At 46.7% G+C, this 23,320-nt stretch overlaps 1 protein-coding gene across 3 annotated transcripts in view; it reads right to left on the bottom strand.

The window, feature by feature from the left end:
- dzip1l (DAZ interacting zinc finger protein 1-like) overlaps nt 1–23,320 on the bottom strand; it is a 30,580-nt gene that overhangs the window by 6,107 nt on the left and 1,153 nt on the right. For 2 of the 3 annotated variants that reach the window (XM_036978907.1, XM_036978905.1), the window contains exons 2-12: nt 21,300–21,583; nt 20,778–21,070; nt 14,574–14,658; nt 13,146–13,270; nt 8,372–8,533; nt 7,596–7,730; nt 5,030–5,092; nt 4,805–4,945; nt 4,643–4,673; nt 3,137–3,229; nt 2,913–3,046 (exon numbers count right to left, since the gene is read on the bottom strand). In XM_036978907.1, coding sequence (XP_036834802.1) covers nt 2,913–3,046; nt 3,137–3,229; nt 4,643–4,673; nt 4,805–4,945; nt 5,030–5,092; nt 7,596–7,730; nt 8,372–8,533; nt 13,146–13,270; nt 14,574–14,658; nt 20,778–21,070; nt 21,300–21,525 — 1,488 coding nt within the window. In that variant the 5' untranslated portion in view covers nt 21,526–21,583. The remainder of the gene's footprint in view (nt 1–2,912; nt 3,047–3,136; nt 3,230–4,642; nt 4,674–4,804; nt 4,946–5,029; nt 5,093–7,595; nt 7,731–8,371; nt 8,534–13,145; nt 13,271–14,573; nt 14,659–20,777; nt 21,071–21,299; nt 21,584–23,320) is intronic. The other variant, XM_036978906.1, reaches the window with a different exon arrangement.

The following is a 23,320-nucleotide window of genomic DNA, read 5'->3' as shown; positions in this document are numbered from 1 at the left end:
CACATCAAAAACTGACACCCACGAAGCATCGTTACCCATCGCTCCACAAAAGCCACGGCCCTTTGCAGAGCAAGGGGAACTACTACTTCAAGGTCTCGGAGCGAGGGATGTTACCGATTGAAACGCTATTAGCGCGTACCCCGCTAACTAGCTAGCCATTTCACATCGGTTACAGATATACAACCAAGAGCTCGGCGGTCTAAACTAACAAACATATTTAAATCAACACTGTTCAGTAATAGCATACTTAGGTTATAATATTGTAGAGAACAATCTAATGATTGATTGTATGTCATTTGTGATGACAATAGGCTAAATAAAATGCCATTTAGACATTTATATTTCACTACATTCTAGAGCACTGAGAGAACACCCTATATACAGCGCATTCCGAAACCTTGACTTTTTCCAACATTTTGTTTACAATACAGCCTTATCCTAAAATGGAATCAATTTGAAAAAAATCCTCAATCTACACGCAACACCCCGTAATGACAAAGTGAAAACAGTTTTTTTAAAGATTTTTTTTTGTCTAAATAAAAAAACAGAAATACCTTATTTACATAAGTATTCAGACCCTTTGTGATGAAACTCGAAATTGATCTCAGGTGCATCCTGTTTCCCATCGATCATCCTTGAGATGTTTCTACAACTTGATTGGAGTCCACCTGTGGTAAATTTAATTGATTGGACATAATTTGGAAAGGCACACACCTGTCTATATAAAGGTCCCACAGTTGACAGTGCATGTCAGAGCAAAAACCAAACCATGAGGTCAAAGGAATTGTCCGTAGAGCTCCGAGACAGGATTGTGTCGAGGCACAGATCTGGGGAAGGGTACCAAAAAAATATCTGCAGCATTGAAGGTCCCCAAGAACACAGTGGCCTTTGTCATTCTTAAATGGAAGAAGTTTGGAACCACTAAGACTCTTCCTAGAGCTGGCCACCTGGCCAAACTGAGCAATCGGGGGAGAAGGGCCTTGGTCAGGGAGGTGACCAAGAACCCGATGGTCACCCTGACAGAGCTCCAAAGTTCCTCTGTGGAGATTGGAGAACCTTCCAGAAGGACAACCATCTCTGCAGCACTCCAATCAGGCCTTTATGGTAGAGTGGCCAGATGGAACCCACTCCTCAGTAAAAGCCACATGACAGCCCACTTGGAGTTTGCCAAAAAGGCACCTAAAGGACTCTCAGACCACGAGAAACAAGATCCTCTGGTCTGATAAAACCAATATTTAACTATTTCGCCTGGATGCCAAGCGTCACGTCTGGAGGAAACCTGGCACCATCTATGGTGAAGCATGGTGGTGGCGGCATCATGCTGTGGGAATGTTTTTCAATAGGCAGGGTTTCCAAGAGACTAGTCAGGATCGAGGGAAAGATGAACAGAGCAAAGTACAGAGAGATCCTTGATGAAAACCTGCTCCAGAAAGCTCAAGACCTCAAACTGGGGTGTAGGTTCACCTTCCAACAGGAGAAACACCCTAAGCACACAGCCAAGATAAACTTAGGAGTGGCTTCGGGACAAGTCTCTGAATGTCCTTGAGTAGCCCAGACAAAACCTGGACTTGAACCCGATCGAGCATCTCTGGATTGACCACACGTTCTCAAATGGGATTAAGGTCTGGGGAGTTTCCATGGAACCAAAATATCATTTTTTTTATTCCCCGAGCCACATAGTTATCACTTTTGCCTCATGGCAAGGTCCTCCATCATGCTGGAAAAGGCATTGTTCGTCACCAAACTGTTCCTGGATGCTTGGGAGAAGTTGCTCTCGGAGGATGTGTTGGTACCATTCTTTATTCATGGCTGTGTTCTTCTTAAAATTGTGAATGAGCCCACTCCCTTGGCTGAGAAGCAACCCCACACATGAATGGTCTCAGGATGCTTTACTGTTGGCATGACACAGGACTTATGGTAACGCACACCTTGTCTTCTCCGGACAAGCTTTTTTCCAGATGCCCCAAACAATCGGAAAGGGGATTCATCAGAGAAAATGACTTTACCCAGGTCCTCAGCAGTCCAATCCCTGTACCTTTTGCTGAATATCAGTCTGTCATCCAAAAGTCTTCACCTCACTGTGTGTGCAGATGGACTCACACCTGCTTGCTGCTATTCCTGAGCAAGCTCTGTACTGGTGGTGCCCCGATCCCACAGCTGAATCAACTTTAGGAGACGGTCCTGGAGCTTCCTGGACTTTGTTGGGCGCCCTGAAGCCTTTTCACAACAATTGAACCGCCCTCCTTGAAGTTCTTGATGATCCGATATATGGTTGATTTAGGTGCAATCTTACTGGCAGCAATATCCTTGCCTGTGAAGCCCTTCTTGTGCAAAGCAATGATGACGGCATGTGTTTCCTTGCAGGTAACCATGGTTGACAGAGGAAGGACAATGATTCCAAGCACCACCCTCCATTTGAAGCTTCTAGTCTCTTATTCGAACTCAATCAGCATGACAGAGTGATTTCCAGCCTTGTCCTCGTCAACACTCACACCTGTGTTAACGAGAGAATCGCTGACATGATGTCAGCTGGTCCTTTTGTGGCAGGGCTGAAATACAGCGGAAATGTTTTTTTTGTGGGATTCAGTTCATTTGCATGGCAAAGAGGGACTTTGCAATTAATTGCAATTCATCTGATCACTCTACATAACATTCTGGAGTATATGCAAATTGTCATCATACAAACTGAGGCAGCAGACTTTGTGAAAATGAATATTTGTGTCATTCTCAAAACTTTTGGCCACGATTGATGAGGGGGGGAAAAAAACTATTTAATCAATTTTAGAATAAGGCTGTAATGTAACAAAATGTGGAAAAAGTCAAAGGGTCTGAATCATTTCCGAATGCACTGTATTTCACTTTGTGACAACTGCTGACTTAATTGACTAGAGTGATTGATTCAATACATGTACCTTTCTGAGACCCATCTTCTCCAGCCTCTCCTCCAGCGTTTCCTCTAGTATGGGTCTGAACTCCTTCACCAAGGCGGGGTTCCTCCGGAGGGACTCCAACAGTCTACTCCTGGTCTCACCAGAATCCTCCAGATCTATGAGATATCGAAGGATGTTGACTGTTTTGTTCTATAAAAAGAAAACTAACAAAAAGATACATGATTCATAGTATGATTCATACATACTTTCTTCCTCTTCTTCCTCCTCCTCTTCTTCCTCCTCCTCTTCTTCCTCCTCCTCTTCCGTGGAGTGTTGGAACGTTTGTTTGATGGGAGTATCTGACAGAAAACCATCACATTAAAATAGAACATAATATATATATCTCAACAACTACACCACATCAGTCATCCAACAACTACACCACATCAGTCATCCAACAACTACACCATACCAGTCGTCCAACAACTACACCACACCAGTCATCCAACAACTACACCATACCAGTCATCCAACAACTACACCACACCAGTCATCCAACAACTACACCACACCAGTCATCCAACAACTACACCACACCAGTCATCCAACAACTACACCACACCAGTCATCCAACAACTACACCACATCAGTCATCCAACAACTACACCACACCAGTCATCCAACAACTACACCACACCAGTCATCCAACAACTACACCACATCAGTCATCCAACAACTACACCACACCAGTCATCCAACAACTACACCACACCAGTCATCCAACAACTACACCACATCAGTCATCCAACAACTACACCACATCAGTCATCCAACAACTACACCACACCAGTCATCCAACAACTACACCACACCAGTCATCCAACAACTACACCACATCAGTCATCCAACAACTACACCACACCAGTCATCCAACAACTACACCACACCAGTCATCCAACAACTACACCACACCAGTCATCCAACAACTACACCACACCAGTCATCCAACAACTACACCACATCAGTCATCCAACAACTACACCACACCAGTCATCCAACAACTACACCACACCAGTCATCCAACAACTACACCACACCAGTCATCCAACAACTACACCACACCAGTCATCCAACAACTACACCACACCAGTCATCCAACAACTACACCATACCAGTCATCCAACAACTACACCACACCAGTCATCCAACAACTACACCACACCAGTCATCCAACAACTACACCACACCAGTCATCCAACAACTACACCACACCAGTCATCCAACAACTACACCACACCAGTCATCCAACAACTACACCACACCAGTCATCCAACAACTACACCACACCAGTCATCCAACAACTACACCACACCAGTCGTCCAACAACTACACCATACCAGTCGTCCAACAACTACACCATACCAGTCGTCCAACAACTACACCACATCAGTCATCCAACAACTACACCATACCAGTCATCCAACAACTACACCACACCAGTCATCCAACAACTACACCACACCAGTCATCCAACAACTACACCACACCAGTCATCCAACAACTACACCACACCAGTCATACAACAGACTCCCATTCAGAGCGACACACAGAAGCATCCAGGGTCAACGCCCTGCTCAAGGCCACGTCGACAGATCTCCCACAAGGCCAAAAAACTGTGACCCTCACCCTCCAAGACCACCCCCCCCCCCCACCCTTATTGAATACAATAACAAAGTCTAGAATAAATAGGCCTGTGTTTTGTATTGTATTACCTGCCACTGTTCTTCTAGACATCTTGTTGATCTGTAATACAGATGGTAATACAACCCTGATAAAAAACGCTCTGACCAAGACGACAACTTAACGTACTGCAGTAATTATAGATGGACAGCATCAACAACAACAGCATAGCGTTTGGTAGCTGATGATCATACCTTATCCTCCTGAGACCTGATGAGCCGGTCTTTCTGTTGGACCCTGGCAGACAGGGTAGTGACCTGTTGTTCTAGCTTGTGTCGGTCTGACCTGTGTTCTACAGACAGGGCCAGCTGCAACCTATCATTCTCACTCTGAAGCTGAGGAGGTCAGGAGGACAATACTTTAGTGTCCGCTATTCAACCCAACCCCCCCCCCGACACACGCACAGACGTGCGTCTTACCTCGTCTCTCTCCAACACGTGCCTGTTCTGGCTCTCTTTAAACCGTTTGTTCCACTCACGCTTCTGAAGGAGACGGACAGAGATGGAAAAAAGGCCAGTACCAACATGGATTTTTAGTTTATGCTTTGTGTCGATTGTTCTGATTTCATAGCAAGATGTCTTAATGGACCACATACTGACATCTCAGCTGGTGATTACATACATGCATACATACATACATACAGTGGGGCAAAAAAGTATTTAGTCAGCCACCAATTGTGCAAGTTCTCCCACTTAAAAAGATGAGAGAGGTCTGTAATTTTCATTATAGGTACACTATGACAGACAAAATTAGAAACAAATCCAGAAAATCACATTGTAGGATTTTTTAATTAATTTATTTGCAAATTATGCTGGAAAATAAGTATTTGGTCAATAACAAAAGTTTATCTCAATACTTTGATATTTACCCTTTGTTGGCAATGACAGAGGTCAAACGTTTTCTGTAAGTCTTCACAAGGATTTCACACACTGTTGCTGGTATTTTGGCCCATTCCCCCATGCAGATCTCCTCTAGAGCAGTGATGTTTTGGGGCTGTTGCTGGGCAACACGGACTTTCAACTCCCTCCAAAGATTTTCTATGGGGTTGAGATCTGGAGACTGGCTAGGCCACTCCAGGACCTTGAAATGCTTCTTACGAAGCCACTCCTTCGTTGCCCGGGCGGTGTGTTTGGGATCATTGTCATGCTGAAAGACCCAGCCACGTTTCATCTTCGATGCCCTTGCTGATGGAAGGAGGATTTCACTCAAAATCTCACGATACATGGCCCCATTCATTCTTTCGTTTACACGGATCAGTCGTCATGGTCCCTTTGCAGAAAAACAGCCCCAAAGCATGATGTTTCCACCCCCATGCTTGACAGTAGGTATGGTGTTCTTTGGATGCAACTCAGCATTCTTTGTCCTCCAAACACAACGAGTTGAGTTTTTACCAAAAAGTTTTATTTTGGTTTCATCTGACCATATGACAAACTTCAGACGGGCCTGGACATGTACTGGCTTAAGCAGGGGGACACGTCTGGCACTGCAGGATTTGAGTCCCTGGCGGCGTAGTGTTACTGATGGTAGGCTTTGTTACTTTGGTCCCAGCTCTCTGCAGGTCATTCACTAGGTCCCCCCGTGTGGTTCTGGGATTTTTGCTCACCGTTCTTGTGATCATTTTGACCCCACGGGGTGAGATCTTGCGTGGAGCCCCAGATCGAGGGAGATTATCAGTGGTCTTGTATGTCTTCCATTTCCTAATAATTGCTCCCACAGTTGATTTCTTCAAACCAAGCTGCTTAAATCAAATCAAATCAAATGTATTTATATAGCCCTTCGTACATCAGCTGATATCTCAAAGTGCTGTACAGAAACCCAGCCTAAAACCCCAAACAGCAAGCAATGCAGGTGTAGAAGCACGGTGGCTAGGAAAAACTCCCTAGAAAGGCCAAAACCTAGGAAGAAACCTAGAGAGGAACCAGGCTATGTGGGGTGGCCAGTCCTCTTCTGGCTGTGCTTACCTATTGCAGATCCAGTCTTCCCAGCCTGGTGTCTACAATTTTGTTTCTGGTGTCCTTTGACAGCTCTTTGGTCTTGGCCATAGTGGAGTTTGGAGTGTGACTGTTTGAGGTTGTGGACAGGTGTCTTTTATACTGATAACAAGTTCAAACAGGTTCCATTAATACAGGTAACGAGTGGAGGACAGAGGAGCCTCTTAAAGAAGAAGTTACAGGTCTGTGAGAGCCAGAAATCTTGTTTGTTTGTAGGTGACCAAATACTTATTTTCCACCATAATTTGCAATAAATTCATTAAAAATCCTACAATGTGATTTTCTGGATTTTTTTTCTCATTTTATCTGTCATAGTTGAAGTGTACATATGATGAAAATTACAGACCTCTCTCATCTTTTTAAGTGGGAGAACTTGCACAATTGGTGGCTGACTAAATACTTTTTTGCCCCACAGTATGTATGTTGGTGGCTGACTAAATACTGGTGGCTGGCTGACTAAATACTGGTGGCTGACTAAATACTGGTGGCTGGCTGACTAAATACTGGTGGCTGGCTGACTAAATACTGGTGGCTGGCTGACTAAATACTGGTGGCTGGCTGACTAAATACTGGTGGCTGGCTGACTAAATACTGGTGGCTGACTAAATACTGGTGGCTGGCTGACTAAATACTGGTGGCTGACTAAATACTGGTGGCTGGCTGACTAAATACTGGTGGCTGACTAAATACTGGTGGCTGACTAAATACTGGTGGCTGACTAAATACTGGTGGCTGACTAAATACTGGTGGCTGACTAAATACTGGTGGCTGACTAAATACTGGTGGCTGACTAAACGTACGTACGTACAGTGGGGCAAAAAAATATTTAGTCAGCCACCAAACAAACAAACCTACCTACCTACCTACCTACCTAACCTACCTTACCTACCTACCTACCTACCTACCTACCTACCTACCTACCTACCTACCTACCTACCTACCAGAAGAGTACTGGGAAAAACAGCCCAGGTAGTGGTGTGTTCTTCTGTCTTACCTGCTCAGACATCTTCTTCTTCATCATCATCATCCTCTTCTCTGCCTCTTCTCTCTGCTGCAGCTCCTCCTCCTCTTGATAGGAGCCCAGGTTAGAAACAGTCACTTCTTCTCTGGTCTGGAGCTCCTGTAGTTTCTGTCAAGTGAGTTTTCCCATCTTGTTAAGTCATGAGACAACACAGTAAGTAAAATAAAAAAAAACAGAACTTATTTTCACGTTTGGAATTAAGTATTTGTTTCAGAAGAATACATTGAGGAATTAAAAAAAAAATATATATATATATTTTTTTAAAATGGCATCTGCTTTTTGGGGGGAAACAGAGGCACCGTTTGCTTCAGCAGCTCTGTTATTGTTTTTGTTATTGTTTTTGTTTTTGTTTTGATGATGAAACGGATGAGAGGAGGGTACAGCAGCGTATTTTAAATAGCGGTACATATTGTGATTGTTCGATGATGTCAGAGCGCAAAGAAACCATGTTGGTTGTATGCAGTAATTCACTTGTTGGTTGTAATATCTCAAACGGATGTGACTGTTTCACCATTAAGGATTATAGCTTCAAAGTCCATTGGAAAAATGACTTGATACTGGTTTTTGTGTGTTAGGCAAGCAGCAGGGGTGTGTGCTTGAGCTTTTGAAAACCGTCTCTTTCTTTACACTGTGGCGCCATCTAGTGGCTGGAAAGCACTACACCTTGGATTGACTCGACATCACTTTCGCCACCACGCCACTAAGCCCCTGTTTTCGTGCATGTCCTTTAAAATGGGAATAGGACTCACAGCCTCGATGGAGGAGCTCCTGCTGGCCATATCTCTGAACTCCTGCAGGAACAGCTGCTTCAGGTCCCTCATTTCCTCATGAAACTTCTTCCTCTCCTCCTCTTTCCAGCTCTCCATCTTCTCTCTCTCCGAGGTCTCTTTCCTTCGCTGATCTTCCAGCTCCTGTTGGTTAAACCCATTGAAGCACTCATGAGAGACACAGCAGTATAGATATACATCTGGGATGGGTAACTGTGAAGGGGGTGGAGGAACACAACAACAACACAAATCTGAACTCATCATGAGTGGCCACACCGGCTCGTTGGTCTGCAACGTACCCACATCTATGCCCACATCTATGTCCACATCTATACCCACATCTATGCCCACATCTATGCCCACATCTATGTCCACATCTATACCCACATCTATGCCCACATCTATGCCCACATCTATGCCCACATCTATACCCACATCTATGTCCACATCTATACCCACATCTATAACCACATCTATGCCCACATCTACATCTATACCCACACCTATACCCACATCTATACCCACATCTATACCCACATCTATACCCACATCTATACCCACACCTATACCCACACCTATACCCACACCTATACCCACATCTATACCCACATCTATACCCACATCTATACCCACACCTATGCCCACATCTATGCCCACATCTATGCCCACATCTATACCCACATCTATGTCCACATCTATGCCCACATCTATACCCACATCTATGCCCACATCTATACCCACATCTATGCCCACACCTATGCCCACATCTATGCCCACATCTATACCCACACCTATGCCCACATCTATGCCCACATCTATACCCACACCTATGCCCACATCTATGCCCACATCTATACCCACACCTATGCCCACATCTATACCCACATCTATACCCACATCTATGCCCACATCTATGCCCACATCTATACCCACATCTATGCCCACATCTATACCCACACCTATGCCCACATCTATACCCACATCTATACCCACATCTACACCCACACCTATACCTACATCTATACTCACATCTATACCCACATCTACACCCACACCTATACCTACATCTATACTCACATCTATACCCACATCTACACCCACATCTATACCCACATCTACACCCACATCTACGCCCACATCTACGCCCACATCTACACCCACATCTATGCCCACACCTACACCCACATCTATACCCACATCTACACCCACATCTACGCCCACATCTATGCCCACACCTACACCCACATCTATGCCCACACCTATGCCCACATCTATACCCACACCTATGCCCACATCTATATCTATACCCACATCTATACCCACATCTATACCCACATCTATACCCACATCTACGCCCACATCTACATCCACATCTACACCCACATCTATGCCCACATCTATACCCACACCTATATCTATACCCATATCTATACCCACATCTATACCCACATATACATCTATACCCATATCTATACCCACATCTACATCTATACCCACATCTACACCCACATCTACATCCACATCTATACCCACATCTACATCTATACCCACATCTACATCTATACCCACATCTACGCCCACATCTACACCCACATCTACACCCACATCTACGCCCACATCAGGACAGAACTGTCCTGAATCTGCCTGTATTGGAGAAGGAATACAGTCCTGAATCCGCCTGTATTGGAGGGGGAGTACAGTCCTGAATATGCCTGTATTGGAGGGAGAGAACTGTCCTGAATCTGCCTGTATTGGAGGGGGAGAACTGTCCTGAATCTGCCTGTATTGGAGGGGGAGTACTGTCCTGAATCTGCCTGTTTTGGAGGGGGAGTGGTTTCACTTCTTTTCTGAGAATATAACCAGCTTCTCAGGCTCATGGATCACCTCAGAGAACACTGCTACTCCAGCGGCTCTCTCTTCATCTGACTACATTTTCTCTCATAGTCTGAGAGCATCTGGTCGTCAAGGTGATGACACAGGACTACTAATGTATCCTATGTGGAGATTCTCTTTTCTCCCTCACTCACCTGTCCATCTCCTCACTCACCTGTCCATCTCCTCACTCACCTGTCCATCTCCTCTCTCACCTGTCCATCTCCTCTCTCACCTGTCCATCTCCTCACGCACCTGTCCATCTCCTCATGTACCTGTCCATCTCCTCACTCACCTGTCCATCTCCTCACTCACCTGTCCATCTCCTCACTCACCTGTCCATCTCCTCTCTCACCTGTCCATCTCTTCTCTCTCCTGTCCATCTCCTCACTCACCTGTCCATCTCCTCACTCACCTGTCCATCTCCTCTCTCACCTGTCCATCTCCTCTCTCACCTGTCCACCTCCTCACTCACCTGTCCATCTCCTCACTCACCTGTCCATCTCCTCAGTCACCTGTCCATCTCCTCACTCACCTGTCCACCTCCTCACTCACCTGTCCATCTCCTCACTCACCTGTCCATCTCCTCACCCACCTGTCCATCTCCTCTCTCACCTGTCCATATCCTCACTCACCTGTCCATCTCCTCACCCACCTGTCCATCTCCTCACGCACCTGTCCATCTCCTCATGTACCTGTCCATCTCCTCATGTACCTGTCCATCTCCTCACTCACCTGTCCATCTCCTCACTCACCTGTCCATCTCCTCACTCACCTGTCCATCTCCTCACTCACCTGTCCATCTCCTCTCTCACCTGTCCATCTCCTCTCTCACCTGTCCATCTCCTCTCTCACCTGTCCATCTCCTCACACACCTGTCCATCTCCTCATGTACCTGTCCATCTCCTCACTCACCTGTCCATCTCCTCACTCACCTGTCCATCTCCTCACTCACCTGTCCATCTCCTCTCTCACCTGTCCATCTCTTCTCTCACCTGTCCATCTCTTCTCTCACCTGTCCATCTCCTCACTCACCTGTCCATCTCCTCTCTCACCTGTCCATCTCCTCATTCACCTGTCCATCTCCTCTCTCACCTGTCCATCTCCTCTCTCACCTGTCCATCTCCTCACGCACCTGTCCATCTCCTCTCTCACCTGTCCATCTCTTCTCTCACCTGTCCATCTCTTCTCTCTCCTGTCCATCTCCTCACTCACCTGTCCATCTCCTCACTCACCTGTCCATCTCCTCACTCACCTGTCCATCTCCTCTCTCACCTGTCCATCTCCTCACTCACCTGTCCATCTCCTCACTCACCTGTCCATCTCCTCACGCACCTGTCCATCTCCTCACGTACCTGTCCATCTCCTCACTCACCTGTCCATCTCCTCTCTCACCTGTCCATCTCCTCACTCACCTGTCCATCTCCTCTCTCACCTGTCCATCTCTTCTCTCACCTGTCCATCTCCTCTCTCACCTGTCCATCTCCTCTCTCACCTGTCCATCTCCTCACGCACCTGTCCATCTCCTCATGCACCTGTCCATCTCCTCACTCACCTGTCCATCTCCTCTCTCACCTGTCCATCTCTTCTCTCACCTGTCCATCTCTTCTCTCACCTGTCCATCTCCTCACTTACCTGTCCATCTCCTCACTCACCTGTCCATCTCCTCACTCACCTGTCCATCTCCTCTCTCACCTGTCCACCTCCTCACTCACCTGTCCATCTCCTCACTCCCCTGTCTATCTCCTCTCTCACCTGTCCATCTCTTCACTCACCTGTCCACCTCCTCACTCACCTGTCCATCTCCTCTCTCACCTGTCCATCTCCTCACTCACCTGTCCATCTCCTCACTCACCTGTCCGTATCCTCACTCACCTGTCCGTATCCTCAATCACCTGTCCATCTCCTCTCTCACCTGTCCATCTCCTCACTCACCTGTCCATCTCCTCATGCACCTGTCCATCTCCTCACTCACCTGTCCATCTCCTCACTCACCTGTCCATCTCCTCTCTCACCTGTCCATCTCCTCTCTCACCTGTCCATCTCTTCTCTCACCTGTCTATCTCTTCTCTCACCTGTCCATCTCCTCACTCACCTGTCCATCTCCTCTCTCACCTGTCCATCTCCTCTCTCTCCATCTCCTCACTCACCTGTCCATCTCCTCACCCACCTGTCCATCTCCTCACACACCTGTACATCTCCTCACCCACCTGTCCATCTCCTCTCTCACCTGTCCATATCCTCACTCACCTGTCCATCTCCTCTCTCACCTGTCCATCTCCTCACTCACCTGTCCGTATCCTCACTCACCTGTCCGTATCCTCAATCACCTGTCCATCTCCTCTCTCACCTGTCCATCTCCTCACTCACCTGTCCATCTCCTCTCTCACCCGTCCATCTCCTCTCTCACCCGTCCATCTCCTCATTTGAATTCCATGCTGTCACTATCACTTGTCCACTAAAGCTTAACATTGTTGTAATCTATCGCCCACCAGGTGCCCTTGGAGAGTTCCTCAATGTCCATCTCCTCACTCACCTGTCCGTATCGTCACTCACCTGTCCGTATCCTCAATCACCTGTCCATCTCCTCTCTCACCTGTCCATCTCCTCACTCACCTGTCCATCTCCTCTCTCACCCGTCCATCTCCTCATTTGAATTCCATGCTGTCACTATCACTTGTCCACTAAAGCTTAACATTGTTGTAATCTATCGCCCACCAGGTGCCCTTGGAGAGTTCCTCAATGAGCTTGACACCTCGATAAGCTCATTTCCTGACGATGGCTCATCGTACTGAGTGACTTCAACCACCTGAAGTCTCCCTTTCATTCATTTTCTTTCCCCTCCCACTCACAAGGCAGGCAATACGCTTGTGTACGGTGTTACCTGCTGTTTCCTAAGGGCCTCTGCTTCCCTCTCTACGTCCAGTCTAGTCTGGGACAGTTTCAGCCTCTCTCTCAGCTCCTCTATCCCATCCTCCATCTGTTCCACCTGCCTCTTCTTCTGCCGCTCTGAGGAGAGGACAACAGACAGTAGTTATCTGCCTCTCTGAGGAGAGGACAACAGACAGTAGCTATCTGCCACTCTGAGGAGAGGACAACAGACAGTGGTTATCTGCCTCTCTGAGGAGAGGACAACAGACAGTAGGGATCTGCCCCTCTGAGGAGAGGACAACAGACAGTAGGGATCTGCCACTCTGAGGAGAGGACAACAGACAGTGGTTATCTGCCTCTCTGAGGAGAGGACAACAGACAGTAGGGATCTGCCTCTCTGAGGAGAGGACAACAGACAGTAGGGATCTGCCTCTCTGAGGAGAGGACAACAGACAGTAGGGATCTGCCTCTCTGAGGAGAGGACAACAGACAGTAGGGATCTGCCTCTCTGAGGAGAGGACAACAGACAGTAGGGATCTGCCTCTCTGAGGAGAGGACAACAGACAGTAGGGATCTGCCACTCTGAGAGGACAACAGACAGTAGGGATCTGCCACTCTGAAGAGAGGACAACAGACAGTAGGGATCTGCCACTCTGAAGAGAGGACAACAGACAGTAGGGATCTGCCTCTCTGAGGAGAGGACAACAGACAGTAGGGATCTGCCACTCTGAGGAGAGGACAACAGACAGTAGGGATCTGCCTCTCTGAGGAGAGGACAACAGACAGTAGGGATCTGCCCCTCTGAGGAGAGGACAACAGACAGTAGGGATCTGCCACTCTGAGAGGACAACAGACAGTAGGGATCTGCCACTCTGGGGAGAGGACAACAGACAGTAGGGATCTGCCACTCTGGGGAGAGGACATCAGACAGTAGGGATCTGCCACTCTGAAGAGAGGACAACAGACAGTAGGGATCTGCCTCTCTGAGGAGAGGACAACAGACAGTAGGGATCTGCCTCTCTGAGGAGAGGACAACAGACAGTAGGGATCTGCCTCTCTGAAGAGAGGACAACAGACAGTAGGGATCTGCCACTCTGAGGAGAGGACAACAGACGGTAGGAAACGCAACCACTCAGTGACTATTAGAGCACGATATAGTTAGGCAACATGAGGTCGAAGGTTAAATTCCTGCATGGGGCATATGCGCCACTTTCCATGGTCACAGTTCTGTAAGTCACTCTGGATAAAAGAGATTAAGTGGCTACTAAATGAACATATCATGATTGAAAAATGTACTCTAAATCACATAGCACAGTATTGTTCAAACCTCCTAACCAGATAAACGTGTTTTATAATGCATTGTGTTGACTGACTACTTACTAATAAAGAGTTAAATCGGGTACAAAAAAAAAAGTCTGAGGAGTGTAGATATGAAACCGACCTGTGTCTGTCAGCTCCGGGTGCCTGCGCTGTAGGTGGGCTTGTAAGTAGGAATAGTTGATGAAGGACTTCTCACAGCATTGGCACTGAAAAAATATCATAGTTTGGAGGGTACAGAGATGGTCACGGTGGAGGGGACAGAGATGGCCAGGGTGGAGGGTACAGAGATGGTCAGGGTGGAGGGTACAGAGATGGTCAGGGTGGAGGGTACAGTACAGAGGTGGTCAGGGTGGAGGGTACAGTACAGAGATGGTCAGGGTGGAGGGTACAGTACAGAGATGGTCAGGGTGGAGGGTACAGAGATGGTCAGGGTGGAGGGTACAGTACAGAGATGGTCAGGGTGGAGGGTACAGAGATGGTCAGGGTGGAGGGTACAGATATGGTCAGGGTGGAGGGTACAGAGATGGTCAGGGTGGAGGGTACAGTCAGAGATGGTCAGGGTGGAGGGTACAGAGATGGTCAGGGTGGAGGGTACAGAGATGGTCAGGGTGGAGGGTACAGTACAGAGATGGTCAGGGTGGAGGGTACAGAGATGGTCAGGGTGGAGGGTACAGTACAGAGATGGTCAGGGTGGAGGGTACAGAGATGGTCAGGGTGGAGGGTACAGTACAGAGATGGTCAGGGTGGAGGGTACAGTACAGAGATGGTCAGGGTGGAGGGTACAGTACAGAGATGGTCAGGGTGGAGGGTACAGTATAGAGATGGTCAGGGTGGAGGGTACAGAGATGGTCAGCTGTCAGAAGAACAGGCCTTCATATTGGCTTAGTGTTTTCTGTCATTCTTACAGACTGCAGAGTTTAAACATTTCATGGGGCATTTACTTAAACGAAACTATGACACTGACAGTTGAAGTCAGAAGTTTACATACACCTTAGTGAAATACATTTAAACTCAGTTTTTCACAATTCCTGACATTTAATCCTAGTAGAAATGTCCTGTCTTCGGTCAATTAGGATCAGCACTTTATTTTAAGAATGTGAAATGTCAGAATAATAGTAGAGAGAATAATTTATTTCAGCTTTCATGTCTTTCATCACATTCCCAGTGGGTCAGAAGTTTACATACACTCAATTAGTATTTGGTAGCGTTGCCTTTAAATTGTTTAACTTCGGTCAAACGTTTCAGGTAGCCTTCCACAAGCTTCCCACAATAAGTTGGGTGAATTTTGCCCCATTCTTCCTGACAGAGCTGGTGTAACTGAGTCAGGTTTGTAGGCCTCCTTGCTCGCACACGCTTTTTCAGTTCTGCCCACAAATGTTCTATAGGATTGAGGTCAGGGCTTTGTGATGGCCACTCCAATACCTTGACTTTGTTGTCTTTAAGCCATTTTGCCACAACTTTGGAAGTATGCTTGGGGTCATTGTCCATTTGGAAGACCCATTTGCAACCAAGCTTTAACTTCCTGACTGATGTCTTGAGATGTTGCTTCAATATATCCACATAATTTTCCTTCCTGATGATGTCATCTATTTTGTGAAGTGCATCAGTCCCTCCTGCATCAAAGCACCCCCACAACATGACGCTGCCACCTCCGTGCTTCACGGTTGGGATGGTGTTCTTCGGCTTGCAAGCGTCCCCCTTTTTCCTCCAACATAATGATGGCCATTATGGCCAAACAGTTCTATTTTTGTTTCATCAGACAATAGGACATTTCTCCAAAAAGTACGATCTTTGTCCCCATGTGCAGTTGCAAACCATAGTCTGGCTTTTTTATGGCGGTTTTGGAGCAGTGGCTTCTTCCTTGCTGAGCAGCCTTTCAGGTAATGTCGATATAGGACTCGTTTTACTGTGGATATAGATACTTTTAAACCTGTTTCCTCCAGCATCTTCACAAGGTCCTTTGCTGTTGTTCTGGGATTGATTTGCACTTTTCGCACCAACGTACGCTCATCTCTAGGAGACAGAACGCATCTCCTTTCTGAGCGGTATGACGGCTGTGTGGTCCCATGGTGTTTATACATATGTACTATTGTTTGTACAGATGAACGTGGTACCTTCAGGCGTTTGGAAGTTGCTCCCAAGGATGAACCAGACTTGTGGAGGTATACAATTTTTTTTCTGAGGTCTTGGCTGATTTCTTTTGATTTTCCCATGATGTCAAGCAAAGAGGCATTAAGTTTGAAGGTAAGCCTTGAAATACATCCACAGGTACACCTCCAATTGACTCAAATGATGTCAATCAGCCTATCAGAAGCTTCTAAATGTTCTGCAATGTTCCAAGCTGTTTAAAGGCACAGTCAACTTAGTGTATGTAAACTTCTGACCCACTGGAATGTTGATACAGTGAATTATAAGTGAAATAATCTGTCTGTAAACAATTGTTGGAAAAATGACTTGTGTCATGCACAAAATAGATGTCCTAACCGACTTGCCAAAACTATAGTTTGTTCACAGGAAATTTGGGGAGTGGTTGAAAAACGAGTTTTATTTGACTCCAACCTAAGTGTATGTAAACTTCCCACTTCAACTGTAATAGCAATTCAATTATTGGTCAGGAGGACAAACCAAATCAAATCAAATCAAATTTTATTTGTCACATACACATGGTTAGCAGATGTTAATGCGAGTGTAGCGAAATGCTTGTGCTTCTAGTTCCGACAATGCAGTAATAACCAACAAGTAATCTAACTAACAATTCCAAAACTACTGTCTTGTACACAGTGTGAGGGGATAAAGAATATGTACATAAGGATATATGAATGAGTGATGGTACAGAGCAGCATAGGCAGATACAGTAGATGGTATCGAGTACAGTATATACATATGAGATGAGTATGTAAACAAAGTGGCATAGTTAAAGTGGCTAGTGATACATGTATTACATAAGGATACAGTCGATGATATAGAGTACAGTATATACGTATGCATATGAGATGAATAATGTAGGGTAAGTAACATTATATAAGGTAGCATTGTTTAAAGTGGCTAGTGATATATTTACATCATTTCCCATCAATTCCCATTATTAAAGTGGCTGGAGTTGAGTCAGTGTCAGTGTGTTGGCAGCAGCCACTCAATGTTAGTGGTGGCTGTTTAACAGTCTGATAGCCTTGAGATAGAAGCTGTTTTTCAGTCTCTCGGTCCCAGCTTTGATGCACCTGTACTGACCTCGCCTTCTGGATGATAGCGGGGTGAACAGGCAGTGGCTCGGGTGGTTGATGTCCTTGATGATCTTTATGGCCTTCCTGTGACATCGGGTGGTGTAGGTGTCCTGGAGGGCAGGTAGTTTGCCCCCGGTGATGCGTTGTGCAGACCTCACTACCCTCTGGAGAGCCTTACGGTTGAGGGCGGAGCAGTTGCCGTACCAGGCGGTGATACAGCCCGCCAGGATGCTCTCGATTGTGCATCTGTAGAAGTTTGTGAGTGCTTTTGGTGACAAGCCAAATTTCTTCAGCCTCCTGAGGTTGAAGAGGCGCTGCTGCGCCTTCTTCACAATGCTGTCTGTGTGAGTGGACCAATTCAGTTTGTCTGTGATGTGTATGCCGAGGAACTTAAAACTTGCTACCCTCTCCACTACTGTTCCATCGATGTGGATAGGGGGGTGTTCCCTCTGCTGTTTCCTGAAGTCCACAATCATCTCCTTAGTTTTGTTGACGTTGAGTGTGAGGTTATTTTCCTGACACCACACTCCGAGGGCCCTCACCTCCTCCCTGTAGGCCGTCTCGTCGTTGTTGGTAATCAAGCCTACCACTGTCGTGTCGTCCGCAAACTTGATGATTGAGTTGGAGGCGTGCGTGGCCACGCAGTCGTGGGTGAACAGGGAGTACAGGATGGGGCTCAGAACGCACCCTTGTGGGGCCCCAGTGTTGAGGATCAGCGGGGAGGAGATGTTGTTGCCTACCCCCACCACCTGGGGGCGGCCCGTCAGGAAGTCCAGTACCCAGTTGCACAGGGCGGGGTCGAGACCCAGGGTCTCGAGCTTGATGACGAGCTTGGAGGGTACTATGGTGTTGAATGCCGAGCTGTAGTCAATGAACAGCATTCTCACATAGGTATTCCTCTTGTCCAGATGGGTTAGGGCAGTGTGCAGTGTGGTTGAGATTGCATCGTCTGTGGACCTATTTGGGCGGTAAGCAAATTGGAGTGGGTCTAGGGTGTCAGGTAGGGTGGAGGTGATATGGTCCTTGACTAGTCTCTCAAAGCACTTCATGATGACGGAAGTGAGTGCTACGGGGCGGTAGTCGTTTAGCTCAGTTACCTTAGCTTTCTTGGGAACAGGAACAATGGTGGCCCTCTTGAAGCATGTGGGAACAGCAGACTGGTATAAGGATTGATTGAATATGTCCGTAAACACACCGGCCAGCTGGTCTGCGCATGCTCTGAGGGCGCGGCTGGGGATGCCGTCTGGGCCTGCAGCCTTGCGAGGGTTATCACGTTTAAATGTCTTACTCACCTCGGCTGCAGTGAAGGAGAGACCGCAAGTTTTCGTTGCAGGCCGTGTCAGTGGCACTGTATTGTCCTCAAAGCGGGCAAAAAAGTTATTTAGTCTGCCTGGGAGCAGGACATCCTGGTCCGTGACTGGGCTGGATTTCTTCCTGTAGTCCGTGATTGACTGTAGACCCTGCCACATGCCTCTTGTGTCTGAGCCGTTGAATTGAGATTCTACTTTGTCTCTGTACTGACGCTTAGCTTGTTTGATAGCCTTGCGGAGGGAATAGCTGCACTGTTTGTATTCGGTCATGTTACCAGACACCTTGCCCTGATTAAAAGCAGTGGTTCGCGCCCTCAGTTTCACGCGAATGCTGCCATCAATCCACGGTTTCTGGTTAGGGAATGTTTTAATCGTTGCTATGGGAACGACATCTTCAACGCACGTTCTAATGAACTCGCACACCGAATCAGCGTATTCGTCAATGTTGTTGTCTGACGCAATACGAAACATGTCCCAGTCCACGTGATGGAAGCAGTCTTGGAGTGTGGAGTCAGCTTGGTCGGACCAGCGTTGGACAGACCTCAGCGTGGGAGCCTCTTGTTTTAGTTTCTGTCTGTAGGCAGGGATCAACAAAATGGAGTCGTGGTCAGCTTTTCCGAAAGGGGGGCGGGGCAGGGCCTTATATGCGTCGCGGAAGTTAGAGTAACAATGATCCAAGGTCTTTCCACCCCTGGTTGCGCAATCGATATGCTGATAAAATTTGGGGAGTCTTGTTTTTAGATTAGCCTTGTTAAAATCCCCAGCTACAATGAATGCAGCCTCCGGATAAATGGTTTCCAGTTTGCAAAGAGTCAAATAAAGTTCATTCAGAGCCAACGATGTGTCTGCTTGGGGGGGGATATATATACGGCTGTGATTATAATCGAAGAGAATTCTCTTGGTAGATAATGCGGTCTACATTTGATTGTGAGGAATTCTAAATCAGGTGAACAGAAGGATTTGAGTTCCTGTATGTTTCTTTCATCACACCATGTCACGTTAGTCATAAGGCATACGCCGCCGCCCCTCTTCTTACCAGAAATATGTTTTTTTCTGTCTGCGCGATGCGTGGAGAAACCTGTTGGCTGCACCGCTTCGGATAGCGTCTCTCCAGTAAGCCACGTTTCCGTGAAGCAAAGAACGTTACAGTCTCTGATGTCCCTCTGGAATGCTACCCTTGCTCGGATTTCATCAACCTTGTTGTCAAGAGACTGGACATTGGCAAGAAGAATGCTAGGGAATGGTGCACGGTGTGCCCGTCTCCGGAGTCTGACCAGAAGACCGCCTCGTTTCCCTCTTTTTCGGAGTCGTTTTTTTGGGTCGCTGCATGGGATCCACTCCGTTGTCCTGTTTGTAAGGCAGAGCACAGGATCCGCGTCGCTAAAAACATATTCTTGGTCGTACTGATAGTGAGTTGACGCTGATCTTATATTCAGTAGTTCTTCTCGACTGTATGTAATGAAACCTAAGATGAGCTGGGGTACTAATGTAAGAAATAACACGTAAAAAAACAAAAAACTGCATAGTTTCCTAGGAACGCGAAGCGAGGCGGCCATCTCTGTCGGCGCCGGAAGTTACGGGTTTAACGACATTGTGAGCTCATCAAACTGACATTTAGAAATATGCTCACTTGATACTAAACCCAAGTATCACAAGCCAATTGGAAAGAATAAATTCAAGACAGCATTAAAGCGCAGAAGAAGTGAGTTGATGGGTAGAAATAAAATTATATAATTTGATGGTCTGTCCAGATGTAAAAAGGAGGACCGGGTGTGGTCCAAAGATAACGTTTACCTTGTGGTAGTTGTTGAAGCTAGCCTGTAGTAGAAGCTGCTGTGTGGCTAGCATCTTCTTCCTGAGTTTGCTCTCCTGTTTAGTGGCCTGTAGCTCAGAGTCCAGCCTGGCCCTCTCCTCTCCCTCTCGGTCTGCCTTAGAGAGGACCCCCTGTAGACGGTCCTCTAGCCCAGACACCTGGGAGCTCAGGTAGTCCTGACAGTGCAGCAGGTACTCTGTGCTGAGCTGGGACATACGTAGTAGGTTGACAAGGGCCGGGTCAGCAGGGCTACGGCAGTAGGGACACCTCTCACCTTCAGGGATGGAGTTGGGGGTCAATTTTAAATGTAAACAGTCCTTGTTTGGTGCATTAAACCAATAAGCAATGAAGTAAAAAAATATATAATAATAATAATTATTAATTAAATGGGAGGTTCACACACAAAAATGGACAAAAGTCAGGACAGTTCCAATTGAAGTCATTGCTTTTCAATTGACTGAAGTGAAATGGAATTGACCCCGGGACCAACCCTGCTCTGTTACCTGTGACATCACAGAAGGTGACAGCAGATATGTACTCCTGCAGTACGACCACGTCCATCTCCCTGGCCACGTGATCCACATCCAGGGCAGAGAGGCGCCGCCAGTCCATGGATTCAGTTCGGGCTCGGAAACGTAGGGGCTGCAGGTGGCCAGAGCTCCAGGAGGAGGGGAAAGAGAGGAGGCCGGACACAGGAGGGTCACTGGGGGTTCTGAACTGGCCAGGCATGGTGGTGTAGGCTCTGGCAGGGAATGAGGTGGGGTAGTGGCACTTGGAGGAGATGCTGCTGTGAAAGAAAGAAAGAGAACCCTATTAACACTGAACAAAAATAAAATGCAACATGTAAAGTGTTGGTCCAATGTTTCACGAGTTGAAATAAAAATATCCCAGAAATGTTCCATAAGCTTAAAAAGCGGATTTCTCAAATTTTGTGCACAAATTTGTTTACATCCCCTGTTAGTGAGCATTTCTCCTTTGCCAAGATACTCCATCCATCTGACAGGTGTTACATATCAAGTTGATTAAACAGCATGATCATTACACAGGTGCACCTTGTGCCGGGGACAATAGTCACTCTAAAATACGCCGTTTTGTCACACAACACAATACCACAGATGTCTCAAGTTTTGAGGGAGCGTGCAATTGGAATGCTGACTGCAGGGATGCCCACCAGAGCTGTTGCCAGGTAATTTAATGTTCATATGTCTACCATAAGCTGCCTCCCAGGTCATTTTCGAAAATTTGGCAGTACGTCCAGCCCGGCCTCACAACCGCAGACCACGTGTAACCATGCCAGCCCAGGACCTCCACAACCGGCTTCTTCATCTGTGGGATCGTCTAAGAACAGCCACCCGGACAACTGATGAAACTGTGGGTTTTCACAACCGAAGAATATCTGCACTAACTGTCAGAAACCATCTCTGGGAAGCTCATATGCCCGTTGTCCTCACTAAGGTCTTGACCTCACTGCAGTTTGGCGTCGTAACCGACTTCAGTGGGCAAATGGTCACCTTCGATGGCCACAGAAGTGTGTTCTCCATGGATGAATCACGATTTTAACTGTCCTGGGCAGATGACAGACAGAGTGTATGGCAATTTGAATGCACAGATACCGTGACGAGATCCTGAGGCCCATTGTCATGCCAATCATCCTCCGCCATCACCTCATGTTTCAGAATGATAATGCAAGTCGCAAGGATCTGTACACAATTCCTGGAAGCTGAAAATGTCCCAGTTCTTCCATGGCCTGCATACTCACCAGACATGTCACCCATTGAGCATGTTTGGGATGCTCTGGATAGAGGCTTCTTCACCTTGGACTCAAACATTAACTGGGGGTAATAACTCATCTTGTATCAATAAACACCTGGAGAATAATGTTTTATTTTTTTATTTCACCTTTATTTAACCAGGTAGGCCAGTTGAGAACACCTTTATTTAACCAGGTAGTCTAGTTGAGAACACCTTTATTTAACCAGGTAGGCTAGTTGAGAACAAGTTCTCATTTACAACTGTGACCTGGCCAAGATAAAGCAAAGCAGTTCGACACATACAACGACACAGAGTTACACATGGAGTAAAACAAACATACAGTCAATAATACAGTATAGAAATAAGTCTATATACGATGTGAGCAAATGAGGTGAGATAAGGGAGGTAAAGGCAAAAAAAGGCCATGGTGGCAAAGTAAATACAATATAGCAAGTAAAACACTGGAATGGTAGATTTGCTGTGGAAGAATGTGCAAAGTAGAGATATAAATAAGGGGGTGCAAAGGAGCAAAAATAAATATATAAATAAATACAGTAGGGGGAGAGGTAGTTGTTTGGGCTAAATTATAGATGGGCTATGTACAGGTGCACTAATCTGACTGCAGAATGACTGCACACGGCACAGCACTGGTGTCAAGTGCAGCTTCATAGACTTGTCTCCTTGGAGTTAATGATGTAAACAGATCAGCTCATAAGAATCCATTGTTCCAATGTAGCCTGACCTTACAAAACACAAACAAACAGGATTGTTG

The sequence above is a fragment of the Oncorhynchus mykiss genome, chromosome 5, assembly GCF_013265735.2.
Source record: "Oncorhynchus mykiss isolate Arlee chromosome 5, USDA_OmykA_1.1, whole genome shotgun sequence".
Lineage (NCBI taxonomy): Eukaryota > Metazoa > Chordata > Actinopteri > Salmoniformes > Salmonidae > Oncorhynchus > Oncorhynchus mykiss.
The sequence above is the reverse complement of the archived record's forward strand: the minus strand, read 5'-3'. Positions and strand labels throughout refer to the sequence as shown.